Raw genomic sequence first — 27,154 nt, 5'->3', positions numbered from 1 at the left:
AAAATATAAACTGCAGAAGTAGAATCCAAGATTTAGTGGTCTGGGGCCATTTAGTATGAGAACAATGGTCCCTAAGGGCATCACTGCAGAAACAGTGCTATGAAATAAATGATAGTTTTAATGATGACCGTGAATCATCAATAAAAATGTGAATGGTCTATGTTATTCCCCATTTAATAAGGCTGGATAATGGTTTTTCTTTTTTTTAAGTTTAAGAGGCTTTTAAAAACTGTAGTGATAAAAGGAATAATTTTTAATTAAATGGAAAGTTTGCTTATGCAGAGCATCTCATTTTCCCACAAATATGAGATACCATTATGACAATTTTGCCATCCACCTAACTCAACAAAATAATGAATTTGTCTTACAGCGAAAAGAAGAAATGGTGCAGAAACATTCTTTAACGGCAAAGCTATGGTTTTGCCAGGAGGAGGAAAGAGACAAGCGGGCAGTATAGGAATCTCTTTCAGGATGAACATCCTGCCAGTCTTGGGAAGACCATCCTCCCATGTTGACAGAAAGATTCTGTCCTCGATACTCCAAACAGCCGTTTCCTAGAAAGCAGCTGCCCAGGGGGCATGGAGAGGCTGCACAAAAGAAGATTCTAAATGAGACTGAGTGCCAATAGACTTGTCTCACCAATTGTCTTTCCGAGTTTTCTTCTCTATTCCAAGTTAGGGTGCTCCTTACACAGAGCAAGGGAACTTAAAAAGCTACTAATGTAATGGATACGCACACACAGGTATGCACCTCCACGGCGTCATGCTCACTCTCACTATAACCGTTTTCAAGGCCCAAGGTCCATGGCAATGTCAAAAACAAAGACCTTTCTGTGAGAGAGCATATTAGTTTTCTGTTGCTGCATAACAAATTACCACACACTTAGTGGCTTAAAATAATGCAAATTTATTATCTCTAGGTTGTAGATGAAAACTCCAGAGAGGCTGGGCTGGGTTCACTGCTTATATGAAGGCTCTCAGGAGGAATCCACTTCCAAACTCATTCCGATTGTTGTAGAATTCACGTCCTTGTGGCTGTAGAATTGAGGTCCCTGTTTCCTTGCTGGCTGCCAGCCAAGGTCCACTCTTTACTCAGAGTCAACCCATTTTTTTTCTCATGCAGCCCCTTCTGTCTTAAAAGCAGTGACACTTCAAGTCCTTCTCACACTTTGAATCTCTCTGCCTTCCTCTTCTGCCTTCTTCTTTTGCCACAGCAGGAGAAAGCTCTCCTCTTTTAAGGGCTCATATGTTTGATGGGGCCCATCTAGATAATCCTGGATATTTCCTCTATCTTAAGGTCAACTATGCCATATTAACATAGTATATTCATGAAGTGCTATATGATCATATTCATAGGTTCCCAGGATTAGGGTAGCACATCTTTGGGAGGCCATTTTAGAAATTCTGCCAACCACAAATAACTTTGGCATTTCAATAGCTAAACTTCCATAAAAGATACAGATATATTTAATTTTACAATATGACAAAAAATATTGTTTGGAGTTAGGGGTTTTTTTTGTTTCGTTTTGTTTTGTTTTAATGAAGCAGGAGAAAGGGAGGAGGAAGAAGAGAAAGGAGGGAAAGAAATTCAAGAGAGCAAAAATTAAGTGTGTACTGAAAGGAAGGGAAGTAACATAAAATGTGTCCTGCTAGGATTCCAGATAAAAGATAGAATACAGAAATAAGACCCCCGTGGGAAACCCCCAGTTTAAAAAGGGCAAATTGAACAAATGTATATCTCTGTTCCCTCTACTCCACTGAAATTACTTAAAAGAATAAAAATGGTGTCAATCGACAAGGATAAAGAAGGCAGGAGAGGAGAGGACAACTGATACCAGAGCTCAATGAAGCTTTGGAAGATGGAAAACAGGTTCATAGAACTGACTTAGCCAAGCAGAGGAACCTTAAATCCAGAGGCCTCTAGAGGAGGATAAAGACTCGGGTGAGGCCAATTGACTGTGCATTATTTAATTAAAAATTAGACAGCACTCCATTTCAAAGCAGAATTTGGTAGCTTTTTGAAAGCAGGTGAAAAATAAATTGTCCAATATGGCCTCAATTTATTGAAATGCACGCAATCCCATTAAATTCACAAGGGTGAACTTCTCAGGAACATCCTTGATACTTTTCATGGAAAGGCCTGCGTCTCTAGACTAATTTCTGCTTTCGCAAGGTCAATGCATTAGCTTGTCAATGGCTCTCCAGTGAGTTCAATGGAAGTCCCAACTGACACTGATCAAAGCTGAAGGAAACAAGGCTGGCCTTGGGGCCTGCGCAGGGCTTCAGGGTTGTTTACCCTACTGAGTAATTCTCAGGACCATGGGAAACATTGCTAACTCTCGTTCAATCCCTTAGGACGTGGCATTTCTCCTTCTGCAGAGATTTATTCAGATATATTTAACAATCAGCCTTTCCTTATCTTCAGAAGATTTGCTTTTTGCCTTTTGTCTAGAAAAATCTCTCTTAAAATATTAGAGAAACAGAGAGAGATGGGGGACTATAACACACCCCAACAGAAAATTGACGGTATAATATACATGCTCAGCAGCTTCTCATTAAATCAGAAATATCTGAGTCAAAAGTGAAAATGTGATGGCTATAATGGATGGTGGACAATAAAGGTGATCTTTTCTCTGAAGCTGTCTCACTTCCTCACGATAGAATGACATCTCACACATATGTCTGTGTACATCAAGTTGTGCTGGGTCCACTCTCTTTGCTGGATTTCCTCTGCTGCACCTCCACTGCTTCTACTCTTTGACCTTTCTCTCCTTCTAGTTAAAGGCTAAATATTCACTGAGTCTTTTTTATATATAATATCAAAATCAGTCATTTTGGAATGATGACCTACTAGGAAAGCTCAGTACTTTAAAACCTAAATGAAATTTATCAATGGACTGGCCTTTTTTCTCCCTAGTCACCAGGACATAGAATATACTTATAAGAACCCAATGGGATCTAAATAAAATTGGAATGAAGGAAAGAAAATACACCTACACATAAGCTAAGATACATTAGTATAATGTTTTTCAGATTTCTGATTCTTGTATTCTCATGCATAATATCATAATGATACCGGCTCAAGACAAAGTTGACATACGGGAAGCCATATTGTAGAAAAGAAACCCTGTTGTAACCTTGAATGACCTCTGACTAACTAGCCCAGCCGGATCTGCATCCTCCAGGAGGTCTAACTGCTCTGTAGATTTTACAACCCCTGCTTTTGCGTGTACCTCCCAGCAGCGATAAGATGATAACTTTGTTCTTTTGAGGAATGTGATGACCCCCAAACAGAGAGTCTATGCTGATAGCCATCATCAATGCAAACCAAAAGAGCTAGTGTGGCACTCCCAGTCTGTAACACCAGAGGGTCAACATTCCTAACCCCTCCCCTGTAACCCACCAGCCTATATAACTGCTGTAAGATTTTGTGCCCCCTTAAGATGGTTCTTTTGGACATTAGTCGGCCATCCTCTCTCTTGCTAGCAAGCTGTAGTAAAATGCCCTTTCTCTGCTACTATCTTGCCTCTTGAGGATTGGCTTTTGTCTCATGGCGAGCAGATCGTGCCCTTTGTGTGGTAACAACAATAACGTCAATAAGAGGGCCAGCCCCCTGGCTTAGTGATTAAGTGCGCACGCTCTGCTACTGGCAGCCTGGGTTCGGATCCCGGGCGCGCACTGACGCACCACTTCTCCGGCCATGTCGAGGCCGCGTCCCACATACAGCAACTAGAAGGATGTGCAACTATGATGTACAACTATCTAATGGGGCTTTGAGGAAAAAAAAGGAGGAGGATTGGCAATAGATGTTAGCTCAGGGCTGATCTTCCTCTCCAAAAAATGAAAAAAAAAATAACATCAATAACATGGTGAACTTTTGGTGGTTGGTAAAAATATTCAAGATTTAATAGATTGGGAGAAATCATGCAACTAAGGGTACTTGTTAATTCTAAGCAAACAATTCCCAAAGCCCTTCAAATCAACCAGAAACCCCCCCAAAAAAACTTCTTAAGCTTTCTTTTTATATCCTCCATAAGTATTAATGTACTGTAGGGAAGAGGAACACCTATCTTCATCATAAAGACAGGTAAAACATGATACAAAACCAGTAGCTAAGTTTTCATTTGGATACATTTCTCTATGTATAAAAAGGCAATCAATGTATTAGTTGAATATATGCCTCAAGATGTAAATGTATCTCTCTTTGGTTTTGTTTTTCATTTTATAGTGAATCCCACATCAATTGGATATGGTTGTACACAAGTAACTAATACTCATTAAATATTAATTTGCTTATTCATTAGCACTACCATAAATAAGAAGGAAAAGCAGTAATAGAATAATCTAAAGGAATATCAATGTTTTAAAATTTTAGCTGGCGATATAGCTCAGCATTTAAATAATTTTGCCAATTCCAGAGACCCAATATCAACTCCAAATGTGCATGGATTTGAGCTTATTTTTCCAGTGGTGGTGACAAATTTATAGGTAATATCCGTGTTTGCACATCTTGAGCCCTCTATAACCAAACAGCATGCATTTGTGACATGATTAGTTTTATATATGTTTGCTAAGCATTATGACAAGATCAAATTGTCTCTCAGTCTGGGGTATTTGGGTTTTTTGATTCCTTTGCATCTGTTAAAAAGTGGAGCCTGGGACTCGAGCAGTCTTGACCTCGTGACAGATGTCTTAGATGAACTTGGGCTGGTCAACTCATATCTTGGCTAACACAATCTATAAAATTGAGAGTAATTTAAACTTGTCTTTCCTTCTTGTGTACTTCACATACTTCTTCATTTACTCAGCACAGGGAAATATTCAGGTAAATTTACCTCTGAATTGTGTATTGAATAGAAACCTGGTGGAGGACTTCAAAATGCCAGCTTGTAGAGTCAGAATAACATAGCCCAAAGGATATCACAAATCACACACAGGTCTGTGCCATAAACAGAGCTGGCAGCAGTGATGCTCCTGCCTCACACAATTTGACAAAGGTATCCTTTCAGGGTTTTATAATCCTAGGTTAAATAAAACCCAATCAGGGTCACTGCTTTAGCCTAGTAAACTCTTGGTCATCCTTCCAAAATTTTCGTAAATGTAAGTCCCTTCCCCACTCCCTACAGGCAGGATTATTATCATCCCCCTCAGTACTCAACTTTTAGCTCATAGCTCTATGTAATTGTGATAGGTAGTGTTTTTGTCCCTCAAGGCAAAGATCATATCTCTTTCACCTTACAAACCCAGAATTTAGCCCACTGCTTAAATTCATTTCTTAAAGAAATGAATGAACAAATGAATTGAAAACAAGCTGCTTTAGAAAAATCTCTTCCTACCTGCTTTTCACCTTAAGGTACCAAAATATAACGTCCTTAACCACCCAGGAAATAGAATAATTATGAAGAATATAGATTTAATAAAGAATTTTAAAATTGAGAATTTGTCTATAAATGGCTTTTTAAGTTTTTTCTTATCTTAAGAAGCAGACAGGTCATGTGATTCAGTGTAAGTGGATTGACATTTGCAATATGCACCCAAGAAATCAGCCTTCATTTGGATATTATTATAATTAGTACTTACCCATAGCCAACGAGTCCCTTTAATTGAGTCACCAACAACCCCCCAATAGTTATATTCAGAACATTCTCTAGTACTCCAGTCTGTTGAGCAATGATAACCTGGTGAGCCAAACTCTGTAATTTGTTACTTGATAAGGATGGAATCAGTCCAGTGCTCCTTACTGATGGCAGATCCCCAATTTCAATGACCATCACTTTTGAGATAGGTTCCATAGTGGTTGGCGGTGGGACCCTATAAGAGCTTGTTTCCATCATGAGAGGTCTACGTTGACCAACTCTATACTGACTGGCACAAGTCACCATTGGGCAATTGCGCTTTCTCTTTGCTCTACTGTCAGCAATGGCCTTTAAGGTTGCTTCATTGCCAGGCATCTCATGAATAAGTCTGATGTGGTCTTGGTCAACCTGCAAGAAGTCAATTAGTTTTTCAAGGATCATGATTTCCCAGCCTTCTTCTAGGATTGAAAACATCACAGTGAGGGCCAAATGAATGGAAACACCTGAGCGTATTTCAATGGGCTCCTGCCCTTGGAGGACAACATACAAGAGGTTATCCATGATGCTGAAATAGTTGGAACCAATAGGCTCATCCAGCAATGAGGAAGTTGATTGAACCAGAGTGGGAGGAATGAAACTTTCTCCTACGAAAACATGGGGGCTCTGGAGTTCATGGTAGAATACACCTAAGAGAAGCTTGGAGGTACTTTTGTTTCCCAATAGAAAAAAACGCAAAACTTGAGGAGTCTGATCCACAAAGCAGACCTTGGTGATTTCCCTGGTGGGTACAATGGAATAGAAAGTAGATACAGCCCCGGAAGTAGAGCAAGCAGTGTTGGCATTTATACTGCTAAAGGTGTCAACAAAACCACTAGTCACAGATATAACTGGATATAACTTCCTCATTGCCCAAGTGGCATCAACGGTGTCAAGAATTAAGATCACTTGGTCAGTCTGTTTGCAGATGTAGCCTTGTATCAGGGATCGGTACTTGCATTTCTGTTCTTCTCTAAATGTGCCTACAAAATAAAGGAAAATAAACAAGTGACATATGAACCACAATTTTTCAAAGATGATTTGCAACCCATCGCTCTCATCATCATTTATAACTTCCTGAAACATTTATTTAACATTTAAGTGTGCTAGACACTGAGAATGCAAGAAGTCTTGGGCAAAATATGGAAAGATACATTAAATAATAGCCATTTAATATAATTTAAATGTATATGTTACATGATATATGCTATTTAAAGTTAATAACGGATGTAATAGCTAAGTGTAAAAAGTATTGAATGAGTAAAATAATTAGGAAAAAAGAATAATCACTAAGGCCTCCATAATGGAAAAAGGATAGGAGAGAAGGCAGTAATAATATTTGAGTTAATGGGAAGGGAGGTATATTGAGAGGCTGGAACAGAGAATTTATGGAGGTATATTAAAATTGAAGAGGTATATTGTGACTAGATTATGAAAGAAATGTCAGACTATATAATTTTCTCACACTTTCCTTTTCTCTAAACACGAAGAGGAAAGAACTACAAGAAGAGGAAAATAAGAAAGTAACAACTTGAGGAGTGTTGACTTTAAATAGAGCCCAAGCTGAGGATGATTGGAGCTGACAAAAACACTTAAAGAAACAGCATTATCCATTATTTCCACCTTTCCTAATCCTCCATTCTATGAACCTAGAGTAGCGCTTGTTCTGAATCCACAGGTATAGTTTATCTCCCAACAAATAAAGAATTCTGTTGATTTAAAATTGATATTCACAGAGCCAGCCCTGACGGCCTAGCGGCTAAAGTTCAGCACACTCTACTTCTGCGGCCAGGGTTCTGTTCCTGGGCACGGAATCACACCACTCATCTGTCAGCACCCATGCTGTGGCAGCAGCTCACATAGAAGAACTAGAAGAACTTACAACTATACACAACTATGTACTGGGGCTTTGAGGGGGAAAAGGAAGAAAAAAAAAAAAAGGAGGAAGATTGGCAACACATGTCAGCTTAGGGTGAATCTTCTTCTGCAAAAACAAACAAACAAAAAGTTTAAAAAAATAATAAAAAAAATAAAATTGATATTCACAAAATTGGATTGTTTTCTAGATATTTTAATTTGCCTTAGTACAAGTTCATTAAAGTAGCCTAAGGATTGGAAAAAAAATCAAACTATTATGAATGTAGGATGTACTACATTTGAGCACGATCTAGCCTCCTCCTACATCTGTCTTTCCATATGATATGATTAGAAAACTTGTGCCAAAGTTGCCTATGATATCAATAAATTTCATTACCAAAATGTTGCTTCAGGAGAAGGGCACATGTTTTACTTGTGGCTCAACAATAATAGTGACAACAACTATGGCAAAATTACAAGGGAAATTGTGAAATGTTTCAAACTGAATGATAATGAAATTTTAGCATTATCAAAATTTGTGGGATTCAGTGAAAAGAGTGCTTTGAAGAAAATGTACAATGTTAAATGCTTACATTGCAAAAGAAGAATTATCTAAAAGCAATGCCTTCTGGTACTATCTTACAATTTAGTAAAAGAGCAAAGCAAATCTAAAGTAAGTAGAAGAAAGGGAATACTAAATATAACAGCAGAAATCAATAAACTATAAAACAAACAAAAAACCAGAGAAAGTGAACAAAGCTAAAATTTGAGTCTTGAAAAATATCAACAAATTGATTAACCCTTCACTAGTCTGATCAAGATAAAAAGATAGAAAGCACAAATCACCAATTTCAGGAATGAAAGAAGGATTACTGCTACAGATTCAACAGACAAAGGTTGAGAGACTACTACAAACTTTATGCCCACCAATTCAGCAACTTCGATGAAATAGACAAATTCCTTGAAAACCAACACAAGATAAAAACAGAAAATTTGAATTACTTTACGTCTCTTAAATTGAATTCACTAAATTGAATCCTAAATTATTAATTTAAATAGAGATTTAATTATCTAAGATAAAAGAATGACCACTTTTACATAGTGCTCTTTCTCCCTATGGTCATATAATACAGAAATGCTATTGTTAAATCAAGAATTGTCTTCGAACGCATGGAAACAGTGTGAAGGGAATTAATTGCACGATCTTAATAGCCATGGAAATTGTGCTTTGAGACCCTGATGCACCAACTTCGACTACAGGTATACCTTTTTCAAATGAGATAGTGAGGTGGCCTTCCCTCACGGAAAACCCTTGAATCACACTGGTTCCCCTTTTCTAGACTCTACAGCTCACTCTCCTTCTTTTCACACATGTTTTTCAGTCACGTTGATGCCATTGATTAATCATTCACATTCCATCCAGTTTTATAGATCTCTGACTTTGTTCTTCCTTCTTCTCATCTAGGAGACATGACGTTTTTTAGAGTCACCTCTACGTATTGCTAAATTCTTGGAACTGTGCCTAAATTAAATAATCATTCTCTTAGTTGATATGATTCTCAATCATTCTCTGCTATTAACTAACTATATGTACTTTGATAAATTACATAAACTTAGTAGGCTGTCCTGAAGCAGTTATTTCTCAAGACAGGGACTATATCTCGTATTTAAATTACCACAGAGCTACCTACCTCAAACACAGTAGATGCTCCTTACTGTCTATTAGTTGATTAATATGTAATGTCCTTTTCAAAACTCCTATTCATCAAATACTTTTTATCTATTCTTCCCAGGTGTCTAGTTATAAGAGTATTATTCTATAGCTTGAATACATTTTAAACCAACTCATTACAACAATAATAACAGAGTATACTACAAAAATTTATTGTGAGAATTTCCCCATGAATTGATGCTAATAAATGATAACTCAATACTATTTGAGTGAAACCATAAGACTGAAATTCTGGCTAATTATATGTATATGAATTTTCTTCTGTTCTTGAATCACAATAATTGATTTGTCCACAAAAAGATTCTGTTGCGAAAACCATTTTTGTCTTGACTAATTCATTAAGTCATTAAATAAACACACATGTAGAAATGCGAGTTTTTCTTTCTTTACTTCTATTCCTGATGGCAGGTGTCTTCCAAGGCTAAAAATGACAAAAATGGACCATTTATAATGTGATTCAAATACTCTTTTGGAGTAATAAGGAATAGGAGCTATACTAGTAGAATGCATACCTTCAAAGTGGTCCAGTGATAGAGTTCTTTTCATTTATTTATTTATTTTCATACATTCCTCCCAGAAGCTAGTCTACCAAGAAGGCTGGACCCCCAAACCATCTTTGCCCTCAGGACTCTATTCCCTTATTCAGCAGTGAGATTGGACGGAGCAGAGCATGACTGACTACCCGTCTTGGAGGCAGGATCTTGAGAGGGAGAATAGAAGAAGGGAGGAGAGAAGGCTTTCAATCAGGAAGAGGGAGAGAAGATTTGAATGTGAGAGTTTGCGAGGGCACAATCTACTAAATATACGTGTTGCAGAGCATAGGTACACCCTGAAGTGTCTAGGACTCAGGCCCAGGGCCCCTGAGCGAGCTCAGGAATAAAGAGATAGAGTATGAAGAGTCAATGTCAAATCTTCATAACCTGTTGGAATTCTGTATGAGTTGACTATAAACCCTAGAAACTGAGGCTAGGAATTCAATAAACATTTATTGGGATTCCTTGTGTGACTAACCTGCTAACAGTAAGAAGATTTGGTTACTAACTATATCACCTCTCTCTTCAGTGATAAGGAGTTAGTTGTCTTTTTATTATTATTAAGTACTGTGATATGATTAGGGATTCAACGCCAGGCACATATGGCTACTCAAATATATGTCAATTATTTGTTTGTATAAACTTAGCCAGTTATCTTCCTGATTTCAGAGCAACTAGTGCAATGCCAATTACCTACATTGTTTCTATTCCTCATTTATTCCTTTTTTATGTTTTAAAGTTCTGTCTATGAATATCCTACCATGAAAAGGACACATGCTTCTGATATCTGAGACATTTGGTTGGTGACCTACCACTATGACCTTCATGAAGTCAATAATTAGTATCTTCTAATTTTTTTCTTTTGTGAGGAAGACCAGCCCTGAGCTAACATCCGATGCCAATCCTCCTCTTTTTTTTTTTTTTTTTTTTTTTTGCTGAGGAAAACTGTCCCAGGGCTAACATCCGTGTCCATCTTCCTCTACTTTATATGGGACGCCGCCACAGCATGGCTTAACAAGCCGTGCGTTGGTGTGCACCCAGGATCCGAACACGTAAACCCCGGGCCGCCACAGCAGAGCACGCGCACTTAACCGCTTGTGCCACTGGGCCGGCCCCAGTATCTTCTAATTTAAGCAAAAAGAGTTTCATGAAACATTGGTTATTATAAAATATTCTCCCCATGCCTTCCTTCCCATACTCCCATAAAATGAAGGACACGCCCATCTGATCCAATATAAGTATAAAGAATATTTAAATTACTTCTTTGGTTCAGCTCTTCTTGACAAAATATAAAACAAACAGGACACTTTCTCTCTAAAACCATATACTCTTTACAATTTTTGCTATCCTAGGAATAACACTGTGCAAAAAACATCTGTAATAAATAATATATTAATTATATTTTAATGCTATCCAGACTTATGAAAGATACAGTGTTTCTCTAGTGCCTTGTGTCTCAGAAGTCAGAGCTGAAGTTTCTTTGACAATAGTTTGAGGGTGATGACTGGGATGTGACTGTCTCAACCTCCTTGTAAAGGAGATAAATCTGCATACAAGTAGCATTTGCCTACTAGGAAAAAGATGATTTACATAGTGGATACATTGTTATAGTTAACTAGAAAATTCTTCTTTTATAGAGGAAGTTGAAACAGACAAAAACCAAAAACAAAATAATTCTACTCAACAATTATATAGTCATCTCTGGTAGAACAAGCTTACTTCTAGCAGGAATTTCTACCTTAGAGTTTTAACAATGAGGATTCTATACAAAGGAAATGCCCTATGTGAGCTGAAAAGTAGGTTCTTTTAAAATAATTAATACTTAATTTTATTGAAGTAAATCAGTCTGGCATTCAAGACGAGATTATGAAAAGCAGCTAATGCGTAACTATGATAATTCAGAGCTTCATAAAATGCACTAGATAAAAAGTCACGTTGTATTTAGACACAAGCTGAAATTCTGCAGATAAGACGGAACCTATAAAAAGGGAGAGATTTAGAGGAAGTGGATGATGACAGAGTAAACTCCTTGCGGGGCTAAGGGAGACCAGAGTCCAGGGCCCTTTGAAAGTGGCTGGGATTTGATAAGTCGAAAGACCCCATCTCTCATGGAGTAGGAAGGAGGACAGAATGTTTATGCAGGTAGAGGTGGGTGGAAGATTGAAGGCAGTCTTATCTGCTGGGATATGTGAGGCAAAACAAGGTCATCAACTGAAAGCTAAGAGTGAGGGTGTGTGTTGGAGGCTAGGATGAAGGGAGAGATGGGTGGAATGGTTGTAGATTGAGAAAACGGTGTGAAGCCATTTTTGTGCAAAAGGGGTGAACCCAGTCTTTCTGAATTTTAGTGCTTATATAATATGGGGGAACCATTCTATAAAAGTAGATACAAAATTATGAATTCAAAATTAGGAATAAGAGTGAGTGAATATTAGTTAAAAATGAAAAAAATCACAACACAATTATAAACACAGTTATAAACCTCATAAATACCATAAACATGATAAAATCTAGGGAAAAGTCACATTATTAATTAATTACCCAACACACCTCTGTATTACTTTTTTATATTTTTTGTTGCACACTTTTGTGTTGCTTCTTTAGATGACAACAATGTTGTAATATTTTCTATAGAGGGGACAGAAAGATAACTCATCTTTCCTTTAGCCTGGATGATTGACATTTGTTTTCTATCCTGGGAGTTTAGAAGAGTTGCTTTCAGCTTCACAGCTCATGATTAGTAATGTATAAATACTTAGAATTGTCAAACATGGGAAATTTCCTAGAAAGTTTTTCTCAGGTATGAGCTGCAAGATTTGAATAAATTTCCACAGAGTAACTTTTATGGCACTGTCACTTGAAACCATACTTCTCCAACTTTCGCTCTCTTCTCATGCCTTAAGATATAGTCGTATCACAGTGTGACCTACAGTCTGGCTCCTGTGTGTCACAGCATGGGTAAGTTGACATAGATGGCTAGTAAGAACTTTACAAAGAAGTGATTGTGAGCCACAAAAACCACACCCTCTTAAACCCATATCAAATGTACGTCCAACTCAACTTCCCCTTAGCTAGATCCTAAACGTGTATGGCTACTCCATTGTCGCCCAACCCCATAGTACTTATGACGAAGAAGAATATAGAGTGGAAAGAGAGTGTTATCTTACCTTTTAGTAAAAATATCTCAATTTTGCAAATTTTACAAAAACATAGGGCTATGAAAACATATTGCTAGGATTCCTTTTAGAGTCTTGCAAGTGGCCCATGTAAGTGAAGACCCTGAAATCTAAACCTCATCACCTTCACAGTAAATCAGCTTGTGTTGTGAAGAGTAGATGAACAAATGCCTTGGATATACCTAGTAAGATGGCATGGACAAATAGGATGCCTGGGTTCATTGAAGGCTGGCTATCTTTCTGTGATTGAAAAGAAGAGACAGAGGGTCACAGGTATTAAAGATATTTGCAAAGAACTAATTATAATGAAGCGTAGCACAGCTCAGCTGCATAAGGAGGGAAACAAAGTAGGGGTGTACTTATGTAGTCAAAAAATGGCATGTGGCAATGGATTTAATTAATGTGACAAGAAAAGGGTTCTTGAAGAAGTGAGCTGCAAAGACATGAGCCATAGTTTTAGAGTAGGATGCTTGAGTTCATGATTTTGAAAGTTGCTGATGATGACAATTTCAATGCTATGACTATGTCAATGAGTGGTAAGGCAGAAGGTGAAAAAAGCATACTTGAAAAAAAAATAACAACAGCTACAACTAACATTTATTGAGGACTTTCTCTGTGCCAGGTATTCTCCTAGAGAAGCCTTGGAGATGAGTTGCACAGTAACAGTAACTCTGACCCATAATCTGCAGTTACCAGGCCAAGAAGCCAGCCTGTTATCTGCAGCAACCAGTCTAGGAAGTCAAATTTCTATCTGTAGCAACGGGTCCAGGATGATCAAACAATAAGCCCTGAAATAATCAGCCCCAAACAGCCAGTACTTGATTGATAACTGCCAGCCTCCCTAGTTTCCTTCCCCATTCCAAGTTAGGACCAACCAGAGAGAGCCAAATATATGCCTCTAACCAATCACATAGGATGCCCCATTTCTAGTTAGCCTGCCTCCTGCTTCCCTGTGCCAACAGCCTCCAACCAGGACACCCTGAAGTCTTCCCTTTGTTCCACCTTAAAGCTTTCCCACTCTCTGTGGGCCTTTGAGTGTCTGCCAAACACAAGTGATGGTGGCTAAATCCCTTGATATAACAAGTTCAGAATAAACAACATTTGCTTGTTCTCATTTGGGTGGTCTTTGTTTATTTCCACATCAGTTAAGTTTTCAGATGAGTTATTCACCTGGATAAGAGTCATGGTAGAGTGACAGCTTTAGAAGACAGCTAGGTTCCAGTTGAGGTAAAAGGGTTAAAGAATGCTCTATGAACATAGAGAGGAGTTGCTGAGTCCAACTTCAGAGTTCCACACAGCGCCAGGAGCGAGATTTGGAGGAAGGCAGTAAGAGGTTGGATGATCCCATGAATAAATCAGGAAAGAGATGTATATTCTGGAGATAGTAGATAGTGTGTGGTGGACTTGTAGTAGTGACTGAGGCAAGCAGGGATGTTATGCAAAACACCACTGTAACAGTGTGTGGAAATAAGAGACTATCAGAGGGGTCGTGAGGGTTTCACAGTTTTCGTCAATGTGGGACTCTGGGTTACTGCTTAAACAGGTCTTGGGTGGCCAGACGGTGGTCATCCCATGGTTATTTCAACTAATACATAATGGTTGCTTAGGACAGCTTCAGGTACAGAAATATTTGACAGGAAGTCCATATGCTAAAGGGAGTGGTGCCTGGAAGGGGGACAGAATGGGATAAGGATTAGAACAGCAAAGAGGAAGACTTGATCTCACTACAAAGATGTTTTCAACTCATAAGGTTGGTGGCCCTTCCTGCCTCTCTTCCTCTCTCCCTCCCTTCCTTCCTTCTTTTCCTTCTTCCTTCCCTAATCTCCTCCACCTAAAACTTCCTAAGGGCAAGTTAATTATGGCAAGTTCAATTATCTTTAGTTCATAGAAAAATTGACTCACAGCATTTTTGACTCACATAATCACTTATTTTTTTTTTTGTTAAGATTTTATTTATTTATTTTCCCCCCAAAGCCCCAGTAGATAGTTGCATGTCATAGTTGCACATCCTTCTAGTTGCTGTATGTGGGACGCGGCCTCAGCATGCCCGGAGAAGCGGTGCGTCGGTGCGCGCCCGGGATCCGAACCCGGGCCGCCAGCCCCAGAGCGCACGCACTTAACCGCTAAGCCACGGGGCCGGCCCCACATAATCACTTATTAATGAGAAAAAGGAGGAAGAGAAAAGTGTACTTCTAAATGTCCACCTATGCATCTGGCAAAATGGAATGTAATCGAATAGGTTAATTTTAGGATTGTATTTAGATGTAGGGTCAGCTGTGATGATGAACACCTGTGATAGAGGTGCTGTAATAATCAGGAGTTCTCCCTACACAATCTATTGATGGGAACTCATGGAAAGGTTTTTGGTTATTTGTCAAATCACATATTTGATGAGAGACCCCTTGCTTTTTATTTTTTATTTATTTTTTTGGTGAGGAAGATTGGCCCTGAGCTAACATCTGTTGCTAATCTTTCTCTTTTTGCTTGAGGAAGATTATCCCTGAGCTAACATCTGTGCCAATCTTCCTCTAGTTTGTATATGGGATGCCACCACAGCGTGGCTTGATGAGCGGTGCATAGGCCTGCGCCTGGGATCTGAACCAGTAAACACCATACTGCTGAATTGGAGTGCAAACTTACCACTACACCACCGGGCCAGTCCCCATTTGCTTTTTTATATTACCATTTGGCCTTTTTAATATTTTAGCATACTATCCCAAAAGTACATACAGATAGCCACAAATTTAACAAAGGCAATAGCCTAAAGATTATCAGCAAGCAACATTAACTATTCAGTTTTATAGCCAAACTTGCAATCCTAGTGTTCATAAATAAGAAATTTTATTTTTCTTTCTCTAGAACTTACCAATGACTAAGAGACAGGGTGGTTTATCAGTACCTTACCATCTATTTTCCTATTTCATCTTCAGAGTTAATCAATTCTAGTATTTTAATTTTGATGTGAGGCAAAAATAAAGCACATGTAAGCAATGCATTGGGCTTCCAGAGCTTCTAAATGGATGTAGTTCTTAATTGTGGGAGCAAATACACATTAACTACTTAAGACAGAGCTGTGCACACAGCCAGACAGATGTCATTGTCACTCTCCTGGCCGCAGCTGGCAGAAGCCACAGTGACGGTCTGGCTTCCCTTCTAAACGGCAGTCTATCTTTTCTTCCTCTGAATTCCTTTCCCTCCTGCTTCTCTCAGTTGGAGAAGGTTTCGTTTTGAGTAATGATTATCTTTCTCACTTGTTTTTGACTTTTCTTTTCCCACTTCTCCAAATGGCCTTATCTGCCAGTCACAATTTTTGTGGTCTGCAATTCTCATCACTTTTAAATGAAACCCATGCTGGCTTTGGTAATCATAATGTCATTTACAATTTACCACTAAACACGTTTATTCAGTTAGTAGCCCAGTGGAGAAAGAGAACTCCATGTGAACTCACCGTGAAAGGCCTAATCTGATTATTTCCTCATGAATATCCAGGCAGGGGTGCTTGTAAGAGGGGCTGAGAGAAGAGGAGAAAAAAAAAAAAAAAAAAAAAACACCAGGGTCTGGGCACAGCTGACTTTCATAATCAATGTGAATAGATAAGTGACACAGCCTGTCAGGGGCAGCCGCCCAGTCACCCCAGGGCATTCTTCTCAAAAAGGCAAGAGTGGACAGGACTTAATAAATGCAGAGTGACCAGTGAGTATTGGCTTGGCATCTGCTATTGTATTCAAGATGGAGAAGAGCAGTGATAAAGTCCAGAAGCTTCCCTAAGTGGGGAAATTAGATTAAGCAGGTTGTATTTGTGTGTGCACATGAGCACTTGCTCTGTGTATACGTCAACATCCCAAAATATCCTAGACATCCAATGTGCCGTGTCCACGTTTTCATAGATTGGAAACCAAAGACCCAAAAACCAAGAAAGGAGGCAAGTTAGGTATATCTGGTGGAGGAGGAGAAGGAGGAGATGGTGTGTGTGTGTGTCGGTGTGTGTGTCTGTGTGTGTGTGTGTGTCTGTGTGTGTGTGTGTCTGTGTGTGTGTGTGTCTGTGTGTGTGTGTCTGTGTGTGTCTGTGTGTGTGTGTCTGTGTGTGTCTGTGTGTGTGTGTGTGTCTGTGTGTGTGTCTGTGTGTGTGTGTGTCTGTGTGTGTGTGTGTGTGTCTGTGTGTGTGGGTGTCTGTGTGTGTGTGTCTGTGTGTGTGTCTGTGTGTGTGTGTGTGTGTGTCTGTGTGTGTGTGTGTCTGTGTGTGTGTGTGTGTGTGTCTGTGTGTGTGTGTGTGTGTGTGTGTGTGTACTCAGGTTGCTTACAGGCTTCTAACAAATATTAACTTTGTGTCAATATTTGTCTTTCCTGTCGTGAAATGAGGATTTTCCACCTCATTTCACGTTTGAAAAAGAAAATATGCCAAAGGGGTCGTCTTTGCTAGGAAAAAAACTAAAAGAAAAGAAAAAAAAAAGAAACAACTCCTATCCTTTATTTAGAAAAATGGATCAGAAGGAAAGAAAAAAAGTATTTTTAAAATAAATGTTTTGACTCAAAGGCACATAGAATCCTTCCATCTTCCCTTTCTCAAGAAAAGAGAAAAATTTATATGTTTAAAATTGAATGAAATACATCAACATTAATGATTTTTTTCCTCGAGGTTAACACCACCATTTCCCTCCATAATTTTTTTAGCCATTTTGTGATAGATTTCACAATTCAAAGTACAGGAGATTTTGACAAAAACAAAATATATAATCATTCTCTTTTTTTCAAGAAATGAAAAGAAATCATTTACAATTCTTCTCTGTCAAACAAGATTTACACCTCATTATTTCTAATTTAACAAATATAAATGGCCACAGATCAAATAAAGTGAAGACAGGTTGAATTTATCCCCATTTATATATGTTGACATAGACCTTCAGGCTATGAGGAGTGAAACTCCAAAATCTCAAAGATGTGTTCCTAAATACACTAAGGGAGTAACTGAAATCTTGGAAAAAAATATTAAAGAAAAAATATTTTTGCATATGAGAAATCATAGAGAAACTTTCTACTTTTTTAAAATGGAGAATTCTAGCTAAAAATTATTTTTTAAAACTTTAAAAAAACGGGCATGTTATATTTGTAAGGTGAAGGTAAATTGAGAGTGCTGTTCTTATGCACAATAGATTCAATACAGATGACAAAAACACAACCTCGCTATTTTAAAGTCTAGAATTAGAGGTCTTTAAAGTCTACAGTGACTTTATAGAGTGACCACAGTATGGTAGTTCTAGTCGTTATAATAGAGATCAAGTACACATGCTTGCACATATACCCGTACACACAGATAGTATTATAAGACAATGTAATTTGAGAAACTTAAAGTTCATTAAATTGAAAAATTTAATGTATTCAAAGTTCAGGTCCTGGAACTTCAAAATTAAGGCATTTCTTAATTTCTCAGGTTGGCTTTCGTAATTTGTTAGCCAGAGGCACTCAGGAGCATAATCTCTTCTGGTATCATTCTTAGTGAGGAAGACAGCCCTCTAACAGCTGGTGATTGGTGTGGGGAAGTGGCTTCCAATGCTTAGAAGTCAAGAGAGGGTAGAAAAGAGATGTCCAACCGTGAAGATGGCTCTACAGGAATGAAGATACTGCCCAGGGACTGGGAGCTGCTAGATGAGGAATACACGCGTGCGTGGGCATAGTGGACTGATGGGCTTTAGGAGCTACAGATTACAGGATCTGTCACAATTTTATGAGCTATCGCACGAAAATTCTTGAACTTTCATCTATTTTCCGTGGGAATATATTTCCAAACTAATCTGAGAAAAATGGAAAACCACATAAAACAAACCATTATATGAGTAAGGATGCCTGGAAGGCTTCTGTGAAAGGCCTTTCTGTCTTGACTAAGTTCTTTTCGTGAGTATTTGAAAATATTTGTTCCCTTTTTATAAAAGCGTTATTTGGAGGGAAACAAAATGATCAGGAGATGAAAGTAAGTGATGAAATGACAATAAAGATGAGGGAGGAGGGTCAGATATGTATCATACAGACCCTTCTTCTGAATCAACCATTTTTCCCTTTTTAAATTAAAAAAAACCTTATTTTTATTGATGAAAGTCCATTCAAACAAATTCTAGAAGACTATTTTGTGTTCTTTTACTATGCTGACATGTCATCACCTATACTTTGCTTGAAATAAATGGCTTAGAAAATGTCTTTGTACTTTTGTTATTTTGTTGTATTATGATTGGACCTACAAACATCAATGGGTATGGTGTCAATTATGACTTTTATTCTCTGAGTACGGTATTGAAAACAGCCAAAGCAAATGCAAGTCCAGGAAGTACAGCTTAGCGGGTGAGAGATCAAGTTTTTGTGTCAGAGAGATTTGCATTGCGTCCTAGCTCTGCCATTTTCTCGCTGCAAAACCACCAGCAAATCACTTCTCTCTCTGACTCAGTTAACTCATTTGTAAAAGGGATTGAGAATAGGACCCAATCCCTAGGCTGATGGACAGGATTAAATGAGATGATACCGTCGTGAACAAACACATGCTAATAAATATAAGCTGTTACATTCGCCATAATCACAAAAGGAGTATTTTTTTAAAGTACTTCTCACTCTCCTTTTGCCTTTTTTGGCACAATCATCATCTCAAACAAATAACATTTGCCTCATAGTCTGAAATAGCACCTGTAAGTGTTGCAAGCATTCATAATAAACAATGTTGAAAGCGACAAGTTACAGGTGAAGAAAATGCTACAATGTGGACACAAGAATCTATGTTTTTAGAAAATATGGGCAAGAAAGAAATCCACACACACATACGTATGTGCACATGCACGCACACAAGTGTCCATAAGCAGGACACCTGTTTTTTCCCACTAATCAAAAAGTAAATAAAAATCTGCAAAATTCAAAATGCTTTCTTCTTTTCACCTAATCTTAACTTTCCCATCACTTCTTTTGTAATACTCTCCACCCCGACTCCACTCTTTCTCTCCACCCTCCTATTTCTTTTTGGCTAGCAAACCTTGCCTGCCAGCTGTGAACAAACTGATGTGCATGGGTAAGATTAAAGGTAGGGGCAGCCAACAGCATTCTTTACAAATACAATTTGGACGCACTCTTTCCCCAGAATGATAAACTCGTCACCTCTCCGGCCCTCAGTTTGAAGCTGCAGCAGTGATTCTGTTGGATGCCAAAACTAAAATGAATGTGACTGTGCCATGCCCAGCTCCGAGCTGCGGCTGTAATGAGATTTGAATGGGAAGCCCCGGACACAATAAATCTGCGCCATATGTGACCATTTCCTGTGTCAGTTCCTTTCTCATAACCAGTGGAGATTTTTTTTTCCCTCTCATGACCCCACACCATGACTCTGAAATCTTTCATGGCTGCTTATCGGCCTCAGGCTTTTTACAGCAGTTGTATAAATAAATGAATTTGACAGCAAACATCATAACAGTTAGCCGTAATGTGTGTTTGCCACAAGTGCCTATACAACTCACTGGAGAAATGGCAGAGGAAACAGCTTGTTTTGTTACCTAAACAAAAGTAGTTTTGTTTGACAAGTGGTGAAAGAATTAGTCAAATAAACTTGAAATCCACTAGGACTATTTTTGCTGACTCTCCCCGCCAGTGAAATGTTCCCAGCAGCTCAATGCCCATGACTCACAAGAGATAAATTTCCCCCTTTTATTCTGAGATAAAGATCTGGGCTGGGAATAGAAAACCTTTGACTAATATTTTACATTAATCTTCTTTGCAAGGCCAGAGTGTCATGGACGGGAACTCAGGTACAGCAAAGTGTTTGCAAGGAAGTTTGTGGCAGACAAGCCAAGGAGGACAGTTCAGGGGGAAAGGAGAAGAGGTGGAGAGAATGACCCAATGCACTGATGATCTGTGGAAAGCAAACTGGAGCCTATGAGTGCTTCCTTTTCTTTCACATTTTCCTTTATTCCAGAAAGAAAAATCTCTACACCAGACAATTGCTGAAAGAAAGGGAGTTAGCATTTTCCCTGGATCTCCATAGTCCCGGTACAATGAAGTTGCCTATATCTGGTGAATTTGTGGTCAATTTAGATAAGTACAAAAAGAGCATGGATTTCCCTCAATTATATGAATTGGCTGTTTATAACGTTTTAAATTTTTCTGCTCCTTCACTAGAATCTCAATGCCATTCCCATTGTCCCAGCTGTGAAAGATGTAATAGCACAGTGGTTCTTCTTATGGACTCTGGTTATTTATATGGACGCTGGTGAAAACTGTCTAGGTTCAAATCCTGGCTCTGCTACTTACTCTCTTGTGATCTTAGGCAAGTAACTTAATTTCACTGTGCTTCTGTTTCCTCTTTTGCAAAGTGGGAAAAAAAAAATGAGAAGTTATCAAACTCAAATAAATGTATTTTAAAAGGCTCAGAATAGCGCCTGGGACATAATAAGTGTTGTTGTTATTATTATTATTATGCCAAACAAAGAAATTGGGTAGTAGTCTCTTTAGAAACACTAGCACTCTTCTCTATGATGGCTTGATATTGGCAGCTAATCAGGGAAGTGAAATTAAAATTTTTTGAGGGAAAAACATAATAGCACCTTCATTTAAGCCAATTACAATTAATTTCAAGGTATAGTACAGCCCTACTTTAAATAAAAATATCATCTGAACCCTGAAAATATTCTTTTAGATGTAGGTTATTTTCACTTTCTTTCTTTCTTTTTTTTTTTTTTTTACTGTGGAAGATTCGCCCTGAGCTAACGTCTGTGCCAATCTTCCTCTATTTTGTACGTGAGCTGCCGCCACAGCATGGCCACTGATGAGTGGTGTAGGTCCACTCCTGGGAACCAAACCCAGGCCACTGAAGCAGAGTGTGCCAAACCTAACCACTAGGCAATGAAGGCTGGCCCTATTTTCACTCTTTTTAAAGTGGTACTCTCTGTCATGGTCAAGTAATCATTGCCTCTAGAATCTTCTCATATTCAACAGAAATATCACTGATTAGGAGAATGAAAGCAGTTAATACCAACCAATGGATCTGAGTTCAGGTATATGTTCTGCTCTCTGTTTTTATCTTTTTAAAATTTAATTATTAAAATGGTTCACTAAAGTGTTTTGTTTGTGTGACAATATGCAAGAAAGTACCTTAAAATTTTAGAAGGTAAGGATTATAATCAATATGCTCAGATATCTCAATTTATAGAGAGCCTACTACCTACACAATAGATTCCTAGTGTCTCTGTTTTAACTAACTGACAAATCCACTTAAATATACATTTATCTATATCTAATAAAACTATTTCTGTGGAGAAAAGTCAGAAATATTAATGAATTGAACTGTGTAAAAATAAATGGACTATTTAAGTTTTGTTCTTAGAGCAACACCAGTAAAATTTGAAAGAGGTGTGTCAACTGAAGGTAAGGAACCATTTGACTTTATAAAACAATGATGAACCAGGAGGAGGCAAAATGGAGCCGGTTGTGATTTGGGGAGAGGGCAAGTTTGCTAGAAAACCATGTATGTAAAGTGACATCACCCTGTGGTAAAACAGGGTTAGGTGAGACTCCACGTATAGTGAAATGAACTGAAAACTCTATCTTATCATTGCTCCGTGTGTACAGGCTGCACTGCTACCTCTAGGAAACTTCTCAGAAATTGTCCCCCAGGCAAATTCACCATTGAGGAAAGTCATCTGACAAAATGCCTCCCTTGCTACTTCCAAACCCCTTCCCAAGATCTGCTTCTAGGACGCATATCCTGACTCACCTTCAGATTCCCGAAGGTGAAGGTTACATGCAATGAATAACTCCACCTAATTTTGCGCAACGTGGTCACCAAGGCTGAACAAGCACAGAGCTGAGCAGTGTCCTCTTTGATTGACTGGCCACTTCTATTGACTCTTAAATAGCAAATGAACACTGCCACCTTGGAAAGTCTGTTTTTCTGAGTTAAAGAGAAAACTGAGGGGATAGAGAAACACTAAAAGACCAGTAGGCTAAATCAAGCATTGTGGAGCTGTGAAAATAACTGCTCAGCTATTTCTTCATTATTTTCCAGGTAAGTGTGTGAACACATAAAAGGCTAGGCTTACCTCGGGAAGTGACAGGCTTGTACTTCCCTATCTTCTCATGGTTGAGTAGAATCATTAGTTCGTCATTATCCACTGAGCAGAGGTAACAAGTGACCCTTTTGGGCAATACAATTTAATTGAAAGAGTTGGCAACCTACAGGCCATAAGCTACATCCTGCGCACTGGCTATTGTTGTAAATAAAGTTTTATTGGAACACAGCGTATATTCATTTGTTTATATATTGTAAACTATCACAAACTCTGCTTTTGTGCTATAATAGCAGAGTAGAGTAACCGCGACAGAAAATGTTGAAATATTCAGCATCCGGCCCTTTTCAGAAAATGTTTGCCAAGCCTTGCTTTAAGAGTTCTAATTTTGTCTCTGAGAGAGTGACCAGCAAAATACCAGACGGAGGCTGATCTCTCAGCCAGGGTCCCTGCCAACCGGAGATAGACAAGAAGTGTAAGAAAGAAAGAAACTTTTCTAGTTTTAAGCTATTGAAATTTCCAGGTTGCTTGTTATGGCATCATAACCTAGCCTACCCTGGTGGATACAGCATCTTTGCTATTCTCAGATGTATCTTTTTCTCTGAATGTATATAATATATCCTGCTTTAAGGAAGGGAACAGAGAGCATAAAAGGACTCTTTTTCTTCTTCCTGAGGAGACACAGGATGAGGACATGAAGTGTTTGAGATCTCAGTCAACATTTGGACAGAAACTTTTCCTTTCTAAACAAAAATTTTCTTTATATAATTTATCCCACTGTTTGCTTCCTCTAATACCTGAGAATCAATTTTCTCTGTTAAAGCTGTTTGAAAAACTATTCCCGTGAATGTCTGCCAATCTGCCTTCCTTGCCACTGTGATATAAACATGAAATTTCTTCAATACACTGTGCACAGAAGGTTGTTGAAGTAACTAGGGGAAAAGCTTTCCATAAGCCCAGAATTGGCATGCAGAAGTCTTTCAGAATGAGTTCTTGCAGTTGAGCTTTGTAAGTTTTAATAAGGATGAAAAATGCATACAGCTGGCTCATACTTGCTCATTTTGCTCTGTTCAGATCATCTCCTTTAGAGGAAAAAGAAATAGGTCCATTTTTTGGAAGAAAACAACATGGTCCCTTTCCACTTCACAGAAGGGTAAGTTGAGTGGCAGCCTACCGCTGCTGCTGCTCCTTGAAAGCAGGAAGTGATGGAGAGCATAATGAAAGCATCATGTTCATGGTGTTAGCCATTGAAGGGAGAGACAGAGGGAATCTTGCCAAGAGAAGTACTGTGATGTGATGGATGGAGACATTAGTTGGAAGACGTCAATTCCAATTTATTTTCTTCCTACTCTTGTTGACCTTTGACAACAGACAGACTACCATGCACCTCAGTTTCCTTGTCATGCATACAAAGCAATATACGTGGATATTTATCTACAGGGAGATTCCTTAAAAGTTAATTGCACTAATGTCTGGGAAACATGGCAGGGGAAAGTGGGTTGAATGAGGAGACAGCCACCCAAGCAATCTGCTCACTGAGGGCGATAAATATGAGCCAGGGGGGAGAGTGGATGCGAATCACGATCAGATTAATCAGATACTGTTCAGTCATTTGAACAAATAATTTGTTAGAATTCTTACAAATGAGATATTGGGCCAGTGGCACCCAGGTAAGCTACTTCCAAGTCATCTTTTAAATTCAATGGCTCCAGTTGAAAACCAGTACAACACAATTTATCAAGTTGAAGGGGTTTTAAATTTTGGAATTTAACTTTGAACAACAAGACATAGCTAGAATACTGAGGTGTACAACTGGCACCAATCATTCAGACAAAATGACTTATTTATAGCAAACACTTGATACAAACTAGGAGGCAAAGTAGTGGCTGGAGCTCTAAGAACAGGTACTGCAACAGATGTCTAAAGATGCCAGCAAACACTATAGAAAACGGAAAATAATAACTGATTAAGCAAAATTTTAGTTATACTCAACCATATGTAAGATTTAAAAATTATAAGCAGTTGTGTATGGTCTGCATATAGGATACTTCAAGATGATCTCTTTGGTTTGGATGAAATCTGGTGTAGAATCAAGAAATCAACAGTCATCCGAGACATTATCTTATCATCTCGAATTTTTATAAATTCTGGGGGAAGAGTGGTTGATGGGGAGGGAAAACAGGAAAAAAAATCTCATTTTCTAGTTCCTTCATTGTAAAGTTCTGACATTTTAAGCATTGATTTAATGCTATTTATTAAGAATTTATCATTATCCTGATAGTTTTCTAGATTTGGGGAACATGATATTTAAAAATAAAGAGAGATACAGTGCTTGCCTTCATAGAACTTAGAGCCAAGTTTCTAGTAACAAATGTCTTCTCTTTTATAGACAGTGAGCTCATGAGCACTTTGAGTACAGATATCAACCTTACTCATTTTGGCATGTCTCCCTCCTCTCCCATACACTGGCATCGGTGCCTGATACACACAGTCAGAGGGAAGTACCATGTGTACACTGAGAGTCGTTCATGTTATTCTACTCAATCATCATGACAAACTGAGAGGTATGTTTTTATTGCTTCCATTTTCCAAATAAGGAAACTGAACTTAAAGCTGGACCTGAAGGGCTCCAAAATGGCAAAGCGAGACTTTAGAAGCAGCCTAGATCCCTGAGTCACCACCAGGAGCACAGCTGCCAGAGAAACCACTCAATCTTCTCCAGGTTTAGAAATAAGTGAAAAAAAGTTTTCCTTGTGTCAAGCAATTGAGATTTAGGGGTTATCTGTTAACTGGAGCTAGTTACTTGCCTCACACAATATCCACGTTTTACAAAAGTAGATGAAGTAAATTTAAAAAGTGAATAAGTACACAGAAGCAAAGAACAAACAAGGCTAAGGTCCCAGTTGATTTAGAAGCAATATTAAGAGGAAAGGCCAGGGCCGGCCCGCTGGTGCAGAGGTTAAGTTCGTGTGCTCTGCTTCAGCAGCCCAGGGTTCGCAGGTTTGGATCCCAGGCACGCACATACGCACTGCTTGTCAAGCCATGCTGTGTCGGGTGTCGCACATATAAAGTAGAGGAAGGTGGGCACAGATGTTAGCCCAGGGCCAACCTTCCTCAGCAAAAAGAGGAGGATTGGCAACAGATGTTAGCTCAGGGCTAATCTTCCTCACAAAAAAAAAAAAAAAGGAAAGGCCAAATGCCCAGCCTTTCTGACCTAGACCACATCTACCATTTAGGAGCCTGCATTTAAAGAGAGTATTGTTGCTCTCATTGTGTTCTTGGAAGTTCACTGAGACCTGACTACAGATGAGTTCTGCCCCCCTAGGTGATCTCCACTTGGTGGCCAGCTCAAAACTAATTTGGGAGCCAATGACAGCTAAGGATTCAGAGCTTCACTAAGCACTGGAATACAAGAGCTCAAGCAGCATGCTGCACGCCAAGAAAGAAAGTCAGAAGCTACAAGCAGCTGGTTTGACCTTTGAAAAAATTTGGCGAAAGGGCAAGAGCATATTTATAATTCCTCAGGGATAGCTCATGTGCTTTCCATTGGACCTGCTCTGTGTCAAAGGCCAATTTCCATCCATTATGATACCCTAAGTTAGTTATACGAATATTATGTTTAGAGAAATTCACACACAGGGTCAAAAGCAAAATTAGACCGTATCCATCATCGGAGAGTTTATCATTCTACCAACTACAAAATTCTTTTCGCTTGGATTCAAGGCTGATTTCCGTTGAAATACAGGATTTTCCAGATAAAACTAGCCACTAGTCTTTCAAGAATGGCTTTCCAGGTTAATAGGAGCTGCCTCCTGGGAAAAATATCACACCCCATAATGCATCTGGCCAATTCTTTGGTGCCATTCAAATTGTTAGGGGTAAGAGTGGAAGAATTCCTTCCTGTCCTCTGAGACGATCATTTCATGCCCTAAAGCTTCAACCTCATTATTCTTATCTTAGGGCATAATTACAATGTTATTATTGGTCATAAAATTAACCAGATTTTCCTCTCTTTTCTTTTCCTCTTCAGCATTTGACTTCCTGACCTTCCACAACAGAAAAGTCTATGGACTGATTATACGCTAAGTGTAGAAGTATTTCCTTTTATTTGTTTTAAATTTTCCCACTGTTCATTTCATTGAGAGAATACTTGTTCTCATATTATGAAACAGGGTAAAGAAAAAATAAAAGAGAAGAATAATTTTTACTACTCCTATGAA

General features: G+C 38.6%; 1 protein-coding gene and 1 long non-coding RNA gene across 2 annotated transcripts in view; one reads left to right on the top strand and one right to left on the bottom strand.

The window, feature by feature from the left end:
* The window catches only part of PKHD1 (PKHD1 ciliary IPT domain containing fibrocystin/polyductin), a 415,790-nt gene that overhangs the window by 40,160 nt on the left and 348,476 nt on the right, over positions 1-27,154 (bottom strand). Inside the window, exon 59 of the mRNA XM_058554174.1 lies at positions 5,580-6,594. Within this exon, the coding sequence (XP_058410157.1) occupies positions 5,580-6,594 (1,015 nt within the window). The remainder of the gene's footprint in view (positions 1-5,579; positions 6,595-27,154) is intronic.
* Positions 23,942-27,102, top strand: LOC131413583 (uncharacterized). The gene is made up of 3 exons (XR_009221976.1): positions 23,942-24,087; positions 25,324-25,498; positions 26,965-27,102. It is a non-coding gene; the product is annotated as an uncharacterized LOC131413583 (long non-coding RNA).

The sequence above is a fragment of the Diceros bicornis genome, chromosome 14 (assembly GCF_020826845.1).
Source record: "Diceros bicornis minor isolate mBicDic1 chromosome 14, mDicBic1.mat.cur, whole genome shotgun sequence".
NCBI lineage: Eukaryota > Metazoa > Chordata > Mammalia > Perissodactyla > Rhinocerotidae > Diceros > Diceros bicornis.
Note: the sequence above shows the minus strand (reverse complement) of the source record. Positions and strands in the feature narration are given on the sequence as shown.